Here is a 14,699-nt window from a genome sequence, read left to right on the forward strand (position 1 = left end):
GGGTCCCTGGCACCAGCGTCATGTCCTCCTGCCCAGGCTCCATCCTCTGCACATATCTGGACCTGTTCTCTCTCCATTCTGTGTCTCAGTCCCTCAGTCCAATCTCCTCCAGTAAGATCTTCCACCAAGAAGTTCTCCTCATGTGAGTTGTGCTTCGGTTTCTTATACCCCTTGGTCTGCCCCCTCTTGTCCCAACAACCTCCCCCATGTAAATGAAGGGTGTTGGTCCCACTTCCTTATCAGACAGGCTGATTGTTTAAGAGTGTTTTGTTTTAAGTGTTCTCCTTTGTTATGTGTTTATTATCCCCTCCCACCAAAGAAAGGCCAGGATGTGTCTTTCTGATGAAACTAGATAACTTAATTTGCATCTTTACTAGGTGAAATGTTGCCCTGTGACTCCCTACTTATTCCACATCCTGAACAATAGGGAATGCAAATCTACGCAGACAGGACGACTCTGACCTTGTGACTGCCCTGTCCTGGAAATGGCTTCATGGAGCAGAAGAATATCATACAATCAAGTGCTTTTTATGTCCAATCAAATATTGAGATATATTTTTATTTTTTAAATAAAAATGGTGGAGGGAGATGAGGAATAACCTGGGGTCATGGTGGAGGGAGATGAAGAATAACCTGGGGTCATGGTGGAGGGAGATGAGGAATAACCTGGGGTCATGGTGGAGGGAGATGAGGAATAACCAGGGGTCATGGTGGAGGGAGATGAGGAATAACATGGGGTCATGGTGGAGGGAGATGAGGAATAAAATGGGGTCATGGTGGAGGGAGATGAGGAATAACCTGGGGTCATGGTGGAGGGAGATGAGGAATAACATGGGGTCATGGTGGAGGGAGATGAGGAATAACATGGGGTCATGGTGGAGGGAGATGAGGAATAACCTGGGGTCATGGTGGAGGGAGATGAGGAATAACATGGGGTCATGGTGGAGGGAGATGAGGAATAACCTGGGGTCATGGTGGAGGGAGATGAGGAATAACCAGGGGTCATGGTGGAGGGAGATGAGGAATAACATGGGGTCATGGTGGAGGGAGATGAGGAATATCCTGGGGTCATGGTGGAGGGAGATGAGGTATAACCTGGGGTCATGGTGGAGGGAGATGAGGAATAACCTGGGGTCATGGTGGAGGGAGATGAGGAATAACCTGGGGTCATGGTGGAGGGAGATGAGGAATAACCTGGGGTCATGGCGGAGGGAGATGAGGAATATCCTGGGGTCATGGTGGAGGGAGATGAGGAATAACCTGGAGTCATGGTGGAGAAAGATGAGGTATAACCTGGGGTCATGGCGGAGGGAGATAAGGAAAGGGTTAATCTATTCAATGATTCTTTTTAAACAAAGGAAAATCCCCCCGACTGATGATATAATGAAGAATAATGTAAATCCTCTAACAACCCTTTTTTGTTTTTGCATTTGTGCCGTTTTCTTGTGGGCTTGGATTTTACGGCTTTCACTGTGTGCCCCAAATCTACTTCATTATGTGGGTCAGTACGATCACTGAGATAACAAATTTGTATAGGCTTTATAATGTTTTCATACATGTACAAATATTAAAACCTCCTGTACAAAAAAAATTCTTCATTTGCCGTTTTCTGGCGCTAATAACTTTTTCATACTTTGGTGTACAGAGCTGTGGGTGCTGTTTTTTTTGTGACTTTTGATAAAGTTTTCAATGCTTCTATTTTTAGGACAGTACGACGTTTTGATCACTTTTCAATTGATTTTTTTATATTTTTCAAAATGGCAAAAAAATGCCATTTGCGGCTTCGGGCGCTATTTTCTGTTACGGGGTTAAACGCAGTGACAAAACCGTTATTATAATTTGATAGATGGGGCATTTTTGGACGCGGCGATATCTAATGTGTTTATGATCTTTACTGTTTATTTATATTTATATGACTTCTAGCAAAAGAAGGTGATTTGAATTTTTAGGTTTGTTAATATAGCTTTTTTTTTTACTTAGATTTTTTACTATTTTTTAGACCCCCTAGCCTAAAATATGATAGCCTTGGATCTTTGTGTGACCCAAGGCTGTCATGGCAACGGATTGACGTCACGGGGAACGACGATCGGAGCCAAGATGGCGACGCCTACGCGCCGCCGGCTAGCTAATGCTGCCGGCGATCAAAGGGTTAACATCATGGATGTTAGTGATGGTTGTTTGCTTCATTATGAAGCAAAAACCCGGTGAGTATGAAGAGGGTTATGTAATGTTTTTATACATTTACAAATATGAAAACCTCCTGTAGAAAAAAAAATTCTTCATTTTGCCAGGTTCTGGTGCTAATAACTTTTTCATACTTCAGTGTACAGAGCTCTGGATGTTGTCATTTTTTTGCGACTTTTGATGTCTTTTTTGATGCTACCTTATTAAGCATGGCTTTTTAATCCCATTTTAATGAATTTTTTATATTTTTCAAAATGGTTAAAAAGGGTAATTTTAAAAGTGGCTCACCAGAGCTGAAATCACCAAAAATGTTATTACAAATAATTGTTCATTGCAGACAGGAGTAACTTGTGTGACCATGGATTGTTCATCAGAAGGAAAATGTCTTTTTATCGGTAAATTGCTGACAAACTTATTAATGCCACAAATAGAAAATAAGTCGATTTGTGTCATTAATAAGTTTGTCCGCAATTTAACGATAGAAGGACACCTGTTTTTCTTTCACTGACCTGGAATAACTTATCTCATGTCGCTGTGAGCGGGGGGGCCTGCCTGCAGACTTCACTCAATAACCTGGTACTAGTTCATGGAGGAAGGAACCCTCACTGCAAACTTTGACAAGAGTAGGACAAGAGCAGGACAGCTTCAGACAAGTAAAAGAGGGAAAGAGGGGCAGGGGGGCAGGGCCAAAGAAGGGGCGGGGCCATTACAATGAGCTTCCCAATTCAGACAGGAAGCAGCACACTGAGTGACGAGGGCAGCACTGACAGCCCTGATCGGTGCGTGTTTCAGGAAAGGTATTCTGCCTTCCTCAGCTGGCTGCGCCTCTCTGCAGGTGGTGGGGTGTGTATTCTGGGAACTGGATGAAAGATACGGGGCTCGTGCCCTGGAAACTTTGACATTGCGATGCCCCTGGCTCTAACACATCATAAATATGGCGCAGCAAGACAGAGAATAAGATCTGCCGAAAAAAATGAAGAAAAGCCAATAATAAATTCCCCCGTGTTCACACTCAGGCAAAACATCAGCTGCTCCTTTATCTGAGCTCCTCCCCATTTTTCTCTCTTATTCTGATTGTGTTACATAATTGTACAAGTTCTCTAATTAAATCTGAAGTTTATTGGTTATTGCATCTCATACAACTCAACATCAAACTCAATTACAAATGCAGATGTTCAATAAGAACAAGACTTCTCCCCTTGTGGCTCCTCTAATATGTAAAAAAAGGGAAAATGTTTGACACATTCTTAACAATAAAATGTTTTCTTTTTCCTGTGTGAGAGACGTGTTTAGAGATGGGATTTCATTGCAAAACATTTGTCACAATGCTTACACAAACTGCTTCTCCCCTGTGTGAATTCTCTCATGTTTAACAAGATCTGATTTCCTATTAAAACATTTTCCACATTCTGAACATGAAAACGGTTTCTCCCCTGTGTGAATTCTCTCATGTACAACAAGATTTGATTTCTTAATAAAACATTTGCCACATTCTGAACATGAAAACGGTTTCTCCCCTGTGTGAATTCTCTCATGTTTAACAAGATCTGATTTGCTAATAAAACATTTGCCACATTCTGAACATGAAAACGGTTTCTCCCCTGTGTGAATTCTCTCGTGCTGAACAAGATCTGATTTTTGAATAAAACATTTGTCACATTCTGAACATGAAAACGGCTTCTCCCCTGTGTGAATTCTCTCATGTTTAACAAGATCTGGTTTCTGACGAAAACATTTGCCACATTCTGAACAGGAAAACGGTTTTTCCCCTGTGTGAATTCTCTCATGTTTAACAAGATGAGATTTTTGAAAAAAACATTTGTCACATTCTGAACATGAAAACGGTTTCTCCCCTGTGTGAATTCTCTCATGTTTAACAAGATGAGATTTTTGAAAAAAACATTTGTCACATTCTGAACATGAAAACGGCTTCTCCCCTGTATGAATTCTCTCATGTTTAACAAGATCTGATTTCTGACGAAAACATTTGCCACATTCTGAACAGGAAAACGGTTTCTCCCCTGTGTGAATTCTCTCATGCTGAACAAGTTCTGATTTATGACGAAAACATTTCCCACATTCTGAACATGAAAATGGCTTCTCCCCTGTGTGAATTCTCTCATGTGCAAGAAGATTTGATTTTTCAATAAAACATTTGTCACATTCCGAACAAGAGAACGGCTTTTCCCCTGTGTGAATTCTCTCATGTGCAAGAAGATTTGATTTTTCAATAAAACATTTGTCACATTTCGAACAAGAGAACGGCTTCTCCCCTGTGTGAATTTTCTTATGCTTAGCAAGATTTGATTTTTGAGAAAAACATTTCCCACATTCTGAACATGAAAACGGCTTCTCCCCTGTGTGAATTTTCTGATGTGTGAGGAGATTCCATTTAAGAGTAAAACATTTGTCACATTTAGAACAAGAAAATGTCTTCCTGGTTGCAGCTCTTAGATGCTCGGCTGCTCTGTGGTGGCTCCTTTTTGGACTTTTAGTCTGTGTTGTATAAGAATAAATGCCCAATGTAATAGGATCAGATGATAGATTGTTGCGGTGAAAGTCTGAGGGTAAATCCTTTCTGCTGTTGTTTTCTATACATGTATCTTATGTGATCCCACAATCATCAGCTTTAATATCTGAAGATATCAGATGTTCCTCTGAGCCACAAGTAACATCATCTACAATATAAGGTTGAATAACAGGTTGATCAATAACAAAGTTAATAAATCTGTAATGATATAAATATTTATAAAATTTTATATATCATATCTCACCCTCTAAGATAAATCAAACAAGTCCAAAACCAGGGGAAAAAAAGACAGACAAATGTCCAGACTAAAGATGAATGATCCCTATTTTGTACATATGTGAAGCTTTATATTTCAATATATGTACATCTTTGCACCCCCACACTTGTACATGACTGTACCCCTACTCCTGTACTTAATAATAATAATAATAATAATTCTTTATTTATATAGCGCACACAGATTACGCAGCGCTGCACAAGCATGTCAAATTGGTCCCCCCCTGTACATGACTGCACCCCCACACCTGTACATGACTGTACCCCTACACCTGTACATGATTACACCTCTACACCTGTACATGACTGCACCTCTACACCTGTACATGACTGCACCCCTACACCTGTACCTGACTACACCCCTACACCTGTTCCTGACTACACCCCTACACCTGTACATGAGTGCACCCCTACACCTGTACTTGACTGTACCCCTACACCTGTACATGATTACACCCCTACACCTGTACATGATTACACCCCTACACCTGTACATGACTGCACCCCTACACCTGTACATGACTGTACCCCCACACCTGTACATGACTGCACCCCTACACCTGTACATGACTGCACCCCTACACCTGTACATGACTGTACCCCTACACCTGTACATGACTGCACCCCTACACCTGTACATGACTGCACCCCTACACCTGTACATGACTGTACCCCCACACCTGTACATGACTGCACCCCTACATTTGTATATGACTGCACCCCTACATCTGTACATGACTGCCCCCCTACACCTGTACATGACTGCACCCCTACATCTGTACAATATAAAATAATTTAATACATAAAAATGTAGTAAATTATGTATTAAATTATTTTATATTGTTCCCTTATAAAGAATGGCTGGACCATTTTACAACCTCTTGTGTCACCTCCTCATCCTCATAGTCTGTAAGCTCTTGTGAGCAGGGCCCTCACTCCTATTGTTCCATATGACTGTTTGTTCTTTGTAATGTAATATAGTTGTATATGTCCCCTATGATTTGTAAAGCGCTACGGAATTTGATGGCGCTATATAAATAAAGATTATTATTATTATTATGATTACACCCCTACACCTGTACATGACTGCACCCCTACACCTGTACATGACTGTACCCCCACACCTGTACATGACTGCACCCCTACACCTGTACATGACTGTACCCCTACACCTGTACATGACTGCACCCCTACACCTATACATGACTGCACCCCTAAACCAGTATATGACTGCACCCCTTAACCTGTACATGACTGCACCCCTACACCTGTACATGACTGCACCCCCACACCTGTACATGACTGCACCCCCACACCTGTACATGACTGCACCCCTAAAACAGTATATGACTGCACCCCTAAACCAGTACATGACTGCACCCCTACACCTGTACATTACTGCACCCCTGGACCTGTACATGACTGCACCCCTAAATCTGTACATGACTGCATCCCCACACCTGAACATGATGAAAAGCACAATGTGGGTCTTCATTGTCGACTTTTTAGAAGGGCCCACAATTTGGGCGCCGTTAGGGAATCCACTTCTTTTCCAAAATGTTTTGGCGCACAATTAGAGCTGCAGAAAAATTCTAAGGAGTCCTATTGGCTCCAGATTTATGAAGCCAGGAGCACAGTCTTCACAAATCTGCCACACCCTGCGGGCGCTCACTTTTCTTACACTGAGTGCACCAGTTTTTTCTGGTGAACTCAGTTTTACAGGTGAGCAACAGATTCATGTTAGACTTCTGTGTCACAATCCTTTTACAAACACATCATAAATACAAGTGCAATCGCTATGAACTCCCGAGACCAGCTTTTAGCAGCAATAATTTTGCCCCAAAAATTGTACCCAATAGAGACGGAAATATCTCAGATTCACAAGCAGTGCCACAATTTTGCGCCCAAAAATGGAACAAGTCATGAGAGTCAGATAAACACCAATATTGTGGAGGCACTACCGCTATTTTTCCGTTTCAAAGGCTATATAAATGTCCCCTATTTTGTGGTAGTGGATATAGGCAGAAATAATGTGGTAGAGTACTCACCATCCTGGGGGTCCCTGGCACCAGCGTCATGTCCTCCTTCCCAGGCTCCCTCCTCCACACATATCTGGACCTGCTCTCTCTCCATTCTGTGTCTCAGTCCCTCAGTCCAAGCTCCTCCAGTAAGATCTTCCACCAAGAAGTTCTCCTCATGTGAGTTGTGCTTGGGTTTCTTATACTGCTTGGTCTGCCCCCTTTTGTCCCAACAACCTCCCCCATGTAAATGAAGGGTGTTGGTCCCACTTCCTTATCAGCCAGGCTGATTGTTTAAGAGTGTTTTGTTTTAAGTGTTCTCCTTTGTTATGGGTTTATTATCCCTTCCCACCAAAGAAAGGCCAGGATGTGTCTTTCTGATGAAACTAGATAACTTCATTTGCAAATCTTTACTAGGTGAAATGTTGCCCTGTGATTCCCTACTGATTCCACATCATGAACAATAGGGAATGCAAATCCATGCAGACAAGGCGTCTCCAATGACCATGGGACTGCCATGTCCTGGAAATGGCTTCATGGAGCAGAAGAATATTATACAATCAAGTGCTTTTTATGTCCAATCAAATATTGAGATATGTTTTTATTTTTTAAATAATTTTAGTAAACATTTTTAGAATTTCTTTCCAGTCACAAAATTAGTATTGGTGCTGAATGGTAAACTTTTGTTAGTAACATTTGTATTTCAAACTGCTGCTTTTTTATAACTGTATTATACAGTCAAGTACATACTATGATTGGCATTGCCAATATTTTTACTACAAAATATTGTAAAACTTGAAATTTCTTATATGACTTTTTAATTCTTCAATATATTTGTCATATCTTAACTCTTAAACATTGGCAAAGTGCCAAAGCCATGGACTCTTTTTCCGAGTTTACATTATCTAAAATAAAACATTATCACTAGAGATGAGCGAACATGCTCGTCCGAGCTTGATGCTCGGTCGAGCATTAGGGTACTCGAAACTGCTCGTTACTCGGACGAATACTTCGCCCGCTCGAGAAAATGGCAGCTCCCGCCGTTTTGCTTTTTGGCGGCCAGAAACAGAGCCAATCACAAGCCAGGAGACTCTGCACTCCACCCAGCATGACGTGGTACCCTTACACGTCGATAGCAGTGGTTGGCTGGCCAGATCAGGTGACCCTGGGATAGACTAGCCGCTGGCCGCGCTGCTCGGATCATTCTGTCTCTGGATGCCGCTAGGGAGAGAGCTGCTGCTGGTCAGGGAAAGCGTTAGGGTGTTCTATTAGCTTACTGTTAGGCAGGAGTGATTCTCAAAGAACCCAACAGCCCTTCTTAGGGCTACAATAACGTTCTACTTTTTTTATTTTAATTTGCATCTTTTACCATTTTGTGAGGAATTAGCAGGGGGACTTGCTACCGTTGTGTTTAGCTCTTAGTGGCACACATATCCATAGCAAAGACCGAAGTGGGAAAATTCAGTAGGGGTTGGATTTCTATTAGGCAATAACTCAGTGTCATCTCATCTGGCATAGTAGTGTGCTTCCTTTGATACTTGGCTAGAAAATAGCCATAGGAGAATACAAACAGCTTCTTGAAGCCTACAGTAGCGTTCTATATATTTGATTTCTGGTTGATCTGCTGGTGGCTTTAGTTTCTGCAGTGCATGTACTTGCCAATTCTGAGCAATTTGTAGTGAGACTTGCGACCGCTGTGTTCTGCGCTTAGTGGCGCACATATCCATAGCAAAGGCTGAAGTGGGAAAATTCAGTAGGGGTTGGATTTCTATTAGGCACTAACTCAGTGTCATCTCATCTGGCATAGTAGTGTGCTTCCTTTGATACTTGGCTAGAAAATAGCCATAGGAGAATACAAACAGCTTCTTGAAGCCTACAGTAGCGTTCTATATATTTGATTTCTGGTTGATCTGCTGGTGGCTTTAGTTTCTGCAGTGCATGTACTTGCCAATTCTGAGCAATTTGTAGTGAGACTTGCGACCGCTGTGTTCTGCGCTTAGTGGCGCACATATCCATAGCAAAGGCTGAAGTGGGAAAATTCAGTAGGGGTTGGATTTCTATTAGGCACTAACTCAGTGTCATCTCATCTGGCATAGTAGTGTGCTTCCTTTGATACTTGGCTAGAAAATAGCCATAGGAGAATACAAACAGCTTCTTGAAGCCTACAGTAGCGTTCTATATATTTGATTTCTGGTTGATCTGCTGGTGGCTTTAGTTTCTGCAGTGCATGTACTTGCCAATTCTGAGCAATTTGTAGTGAGACTTGCGACCGCTGTGTTCTGCGCTTAGTGGCGCACATATCCATAGCAAAGGCTGAAGTGGGAAAATTCAGTAGGGGTTGGATTTCTATTAGGCACTAACTCAGTGTCATCTCATCTGGCATAGTAGTGTGCTTCCTTTGATACTTGGCTAGAAAATAGCCATAGGAGAATACAAACAGCTTCTTGAAGCCTACAGTAGCGTTCTATATATTTGATTTCTGGTTGATCTGCTGGTGGCTGTAGTTTCTGCAGTGCATGTACTTGCCAATTCTGAGCAATTTGTAGTGAGACTTGCGACCGCTGTGTTCTGCGCTTAGTGGCGCACATATCCATAGCAAAGGCTGAAGTGGGAAAATTCAGTAGGGGTTGGATTTCTATTAGGCACTAACTCAGTGTCATCTCATCTGGCATAGTAGTGTGCTTCCTTTGATACTTGGCTAGAAAATAGCCATAGGAGAATACAAACAGCTTCTTGAAGCCTACAGTAGCGTTCTATATATTTGATTTCTGGTTGATCTGCTGGTGGCTGTAGTTTCTGCAGTGCATGTACTTGCCAATTCTGAGCAATTTGTAGTGAGACTTGCGACCGCTGTGTTCTGCGCTTAGTGGCGCACATATCCATAGCAAAGGCTGAAGTGGGAAAATTCAGTAGGGGTTGGATTTCTATTAGGCACTAACTCAGTGTCATCTCATCTGGCATAGTAGTGTGCTTCCTTTGATACTTGGCTAGAAAATAGCCATAGCAATAGGATAGGATTGTTTGGTTCTAAAAACTCAAAAAAAAACAAAAAACACAAAAAAAAACAAAAAACACAAAAAAACACAAAAAAAAACAAAAAAAAGTAAAAAAAAAAAAAAAGTTATAACTCTCATTTTAAAAATGTTTAACCCCAGGGCTAGGGGTAGAGGACGAGGGCGGGGACGTGGGCGTCCAACTACTGCAGGGGTCAGAGGCCGTGGTCCTGGGCGGGGTGAGACACCACCTGCTGATGAGGGAGCAGGGGAACGCCGCAGAGCTACACTCCCTAGGTTCATGTCTGAAGTTACTGGGACTCGTGGTAGAGCACTGTTGAGGCCAGAACAGTGCGAACAGGTGATGTCGTGGATTGCTGACAATGCTTCGAGCAATTTGTCCACCACCAGTCAGTCTTCCACGCAGTCCACCCATGTCACCGAAATCCCCACTCCTCCAGCTCCTGCACCTCAGCCTCCTCCCCCCCAGTCTGCCCCCTCCCAGGAAAATTTGCCATTTGAACCGGCATACTCTGAGGAACTGTTTTCTGGACCCTTCCCACAGTCACAAACCACTTGTCCGGTTGCTGCTGAGCAATTTTCCGATGCCCAGGTTTTCCACCAGTCACAGTCTGTGGGTGATGATGACCTTCTTGACGTAGTGGAAGTGTGTAAAGAGGTGTCCGACGATGAGGAGACACGGTTGTCAGACAGTGGGGAAGTTGTTGTCAGGGCAGGAAGTCCGAGGGGGGAGCAGACTGAGGGATCGGAGGATGATGAGGTGACAGACCCAAGCTGGGTTGAGAGGCCGGGTGAACACAGTGCTTCTGAGACGGAGGAGAGTCCTCGACCTGAACAGGTTGGAAGAGGCAGTGGTGGGGCCAGACGGAGAGGCAGGGCCAGAGCTGGTGCATCAGCGCCACTGTCAACTAGTGAAGCTCCCGTGGTGAGGGCTCTTGCGGCGAGGGCTAGATCTTCAGAAGTGTGGAGGTTCTTTAAGGAAACACCGGATGACCGACGGACTGTGGTGTGCAACATTTGCCAAACCAGGCTCAGCAGGGGTTCCACCACTACTAGCTTAACTACCACCAGTATGCGCAGGCATATGAATGCTAAGCACCCCACTCAGTGGCAACAAGCCCGTTCACCTCCGGCCGTGCACACCACTGCTCCTTCCCCTGTGTCAGCTGCTAGTCAGCCCCCTGCCCAGGACCCTGGCCCAAAAACCCCATCGTCGCCTCCACGATCCTCCACAGCATCCACCAGCGTTCAGCTCTCCATACCCCAGACGCTGGAGCGGAAACGCAAATATAGTGCAACCCACCCGCACGCCCAAGCCCTTAATGTGCACATCTCCAGATTGCTTAGCCTGGAGATGCTGCCCTATAGGCTAGTAGAGACCGAGGCCTTTCGCAACCTCATGGCGGCGGCCGCCCCTCGGTATTCGGTCCCCAGCCGCCACTACTTTTCCCGATGTGCCGTCCCAGCCCTGCACCAGCACGTGTCAGACAACATCATCCGTGCCCTGACCAACGCCGTTTCTGACAAGGTCCACCTGACCACGGACACGTGGACGAGTGCTGCCGGGCAGGGCCACTATATATCGCTGACGGCACATTGGGTTAACTTGGTGGAGGCTGGGACCGAGACTGACCCTGGGGCTGCTCATATACTGCCGACGCCGAGGATTGCGGGGCCTACCTCGGTCCAGGTGTTTCAGGCCTACTATGCCTCCTCCTCCTCCCACCCCTCCTCCACCTCCTCCTCCGAACTACCATCCGTGGGCACGGCGCCATCAGTCGGTAGCTCTAGGCACAGCAGCAGTGCCGTCGCTAAGCGACAGCAGGCGGTGCTCAAACTGCTGAGCCTAGGCGACAAAAGGCACACCGCCCAAGAGCTATTACAGGGCATCACGGCGCAGACTGATCTGTGGCTGGCACCGCTGAACCTCAAGCCGGGAATGGTTGTGTGTGACAACGGCCGTAACCTGGTGGCGGCTCTGCAACTCGGCAGACTGACACATGTGCCATGCCTGGCCCATGTGTTAAATCTGATAGTGCAGCGTTTCCTCAAGACATACCCCAATCTGTCTGATTTGCTCACGAAGGTGCGCCGCATCTGTGCGCATTTCAGGAAGTCCAGCCCAGATGCTGCCACTCTCAGGGCAGCGCAGCGCCGCCTCCAACTGCCCGCTCACCGACTGTTGTGCGACGTGCCCACGAGGTGGAATTCAACACTGACCATGTTATCCAGAGTTTACCAGCAGCGCAGAGCGATTGTAGACTGCCAGATGTCAACTTCCACCAGAACTGGTAGTCAGGTCAGTCAGCTTCCTCAAGTCTACAATGAGGAGTGGACGTGGATGTCTGATATCTGTCAGGTGCTGAGTAACTTTGAGGAGTCAACACAGATGGTCAGTGGCGATGCCGCCATCATCAGCCTCACCATCCCGCTGCTTGGCCTGTTGAAAAACTCTCTGGTCAGCATGAAGTCGGAAGCTTTGCGCTCGTCACAAGAGACGGGGGAAGAATATTCCCTTGTTGATAGCCAAAGCACCCTGAGGTCTGTTTCTCAGCGCATATCGGAGGAGGTGGAGGTGGAGGAGGATGAGGAGGAAGAGGAGGAGAATGTTGGCGAGACACAAGAGGGGACCATTGTTGAGTCCTTCACTGTTCAGCGTGTATGGGCAGAAGAAGAGGAGTTGGAGGAGTTGGAGGAGGAGGAAATGGACAGTCAGGCCAGTGAGGGGAGTGAATTCTTACGCGTTGGTACTCTGGCGCATATGGCAGATTTCATGCTAGGCTGCCTATCCCGTGACCCTCGCGTTCAAAGAATTTATTCCAGCACCGATTACTGGGTGTTCACTCTCCTGGACCCACGGTACAAGCAAAATCTTGCCACTCTCATCCCTGCAGAGGAAAGGAGTGTGAGAATGCATGAATACCAGCAGGCCCTGGTGCACAAGCTGAAACAGTATTTCCCTTCTGACAGCGCTAGCGGCAGAGTGCGTAGTTCTGCGGGACAAGTAGCGAGGGAGAGTAGGCGAGCAGGCAGCTTGTCCAGCACTGGCAAGGGTACGCTTTACAAGGCTTTTGCCAGCTTTATGTCACCCCAGCAAGACACTGTCACCTGTCCCCAGTCTCGGCAGAGTAGGGCTGATCTTTACAGAAAGATGGTGAGGGAGTACGTAGCTGACCATACCATCGTCCTAAATGATCACACAGCTCCCTACAACTACTGGGTTTCAAAGCTGGACATGTGGCACGAACTGGCGCTGTACGCCTTGGAGGTTCTTGCCTGCCCTGCCGCTAGCGTCTTGTCCGAGCGGGTTTTCAGTGCAGCTGGTGGCATCATCACCGATAAGCGTACACGCCTGTCGACTGACAGCGCTGACAGGCTGACGCTTATTAAAATGAATAAAGGCTGGATTTCTCAGAATTTCCAATCTCCACCAGGTGAAGGAAGCTCAACCTGAATAATTGATCCACTCCTCCTCCTCCTCCTCCTCATTTTCCTCCTTCTCCTCCTCTTTGTACAGTAAAGCAGAGGAAAATGGCTATTTTTTGACAGGGCCCACTGGCTCTTGCTATACTTCATGCATTTAATTTTTCTGGAGGGCCACCTACCCGGTCCTCTGTTTGAAACAATTTTTGTGAGTGCCACATACAGGCACTCAATCTATTCCATTTTTCTGGAGGGCCACCTACCCGGTCCTCTGGTTTGAACAATTTTTGGGACTGCCACATACAGGCACTCAATCTATTCCATTTTACTGGAGGGCCACCTACCTGCTCCTCTGGTTTGAAGAATTTTTGGGACTGCCACATACAGGCACTCAATCTATTCCATTTTACTGGAGGGCCACCTACCTGCTCCTCTGGTTTGAAGAATTTTTGGGACTGCCACATACAGGCACTCAATCTATTCCATTTTACTGGAGGGCCACCTACCTGCTCCTCTGGTTTGAACAATTTTTGGGACTGCCACATACAGGCACTCAATCTATTCCATTTTACTGGAGGGCCACCTACCTGCTCCTCTGGTTTGAAAAATGTTCCACGAGGTGGAATTCAACACTGACCATGTTATCCAGAGTTTACCAGCAGCGCAGAGCGATTGTAGACTGCCAGATGTCAACTTCCACCAGAACTGGTAGTCAGGTCAGTCAGCTTCCTCAAGTCTACAATGAGGAGTGGACGTGGATGTCTGATATCTGTCAGGTGCTGAGTAACTTTGAGGAGTCAACACAGATGGTCAGTGGCGATGCCGCCATCATCAGCCTCACCATCCCGCTGCTTGGCCTGTTGAAAAACTCTCTGGTCAGCATGAAGTCGGAAGCTTTGCGCTCGTCACAAGAGACGGGGGAAGAATATTCCCTTGTTGATAGCCAAAGCACCCTGAGGTCTGTTTCTCAGCGCATATCGGAGGAGGTGGAGGTGGAGGAGGATGAGGAGGAAGAGGAGGAGAATGTTGGCGAGACACAAGAGGGGACCATTGTTGAGTCCTTCACTGTTCAGCGTGTATGGGCAGAAGAAGAGGAGTTGGAGGAGTTGGAGGAGGAGGAAATGGACAGTCAGGCCAGTGAGGGGAGTGAATTCTTACGCGTTGGTACTCTGGCGCATATGGCAGATTTCATGCTAGGCTGCCTATCCCGTGACCCTCGCGTTCAAAGAATTTATTCCAGCACCGATTACTGGG

General features: G+C 45.7%; 1 protein-coding gene across 1 annotated transcript in view; it reads right to left on the bottom strand.

The window, feature by feature from the left end:
- Nucleotides 1-14,699, bottom strand: part of LOC140076182 (uncharacterized) — a 229,682-nt gene that overhangs the window by 189,201 nt on the left and 25,782 nt on the right. The window contains 1 exon segment of the mRNA XM_072122697.1: nt 3,520-4,476. Coding sequence (XP_071978798.1) covers nt 3,520-4,476 — 957 coding nt within the window.

The sequence above is a fragment of the Engystomops pustulosus genome, chromosome 8, assembly GCF_040894005.1.
Source record: "Engystomops pustulosus chromosome 8, aEngPut4.maternal, whole genome shotgun sequence".
Lineage (NCBI taxonomy): Eukaryota > Metazoa > Chordata > Amphibia > Anura > Leptodactylidae > Engystomops > Engystomops pustulosus.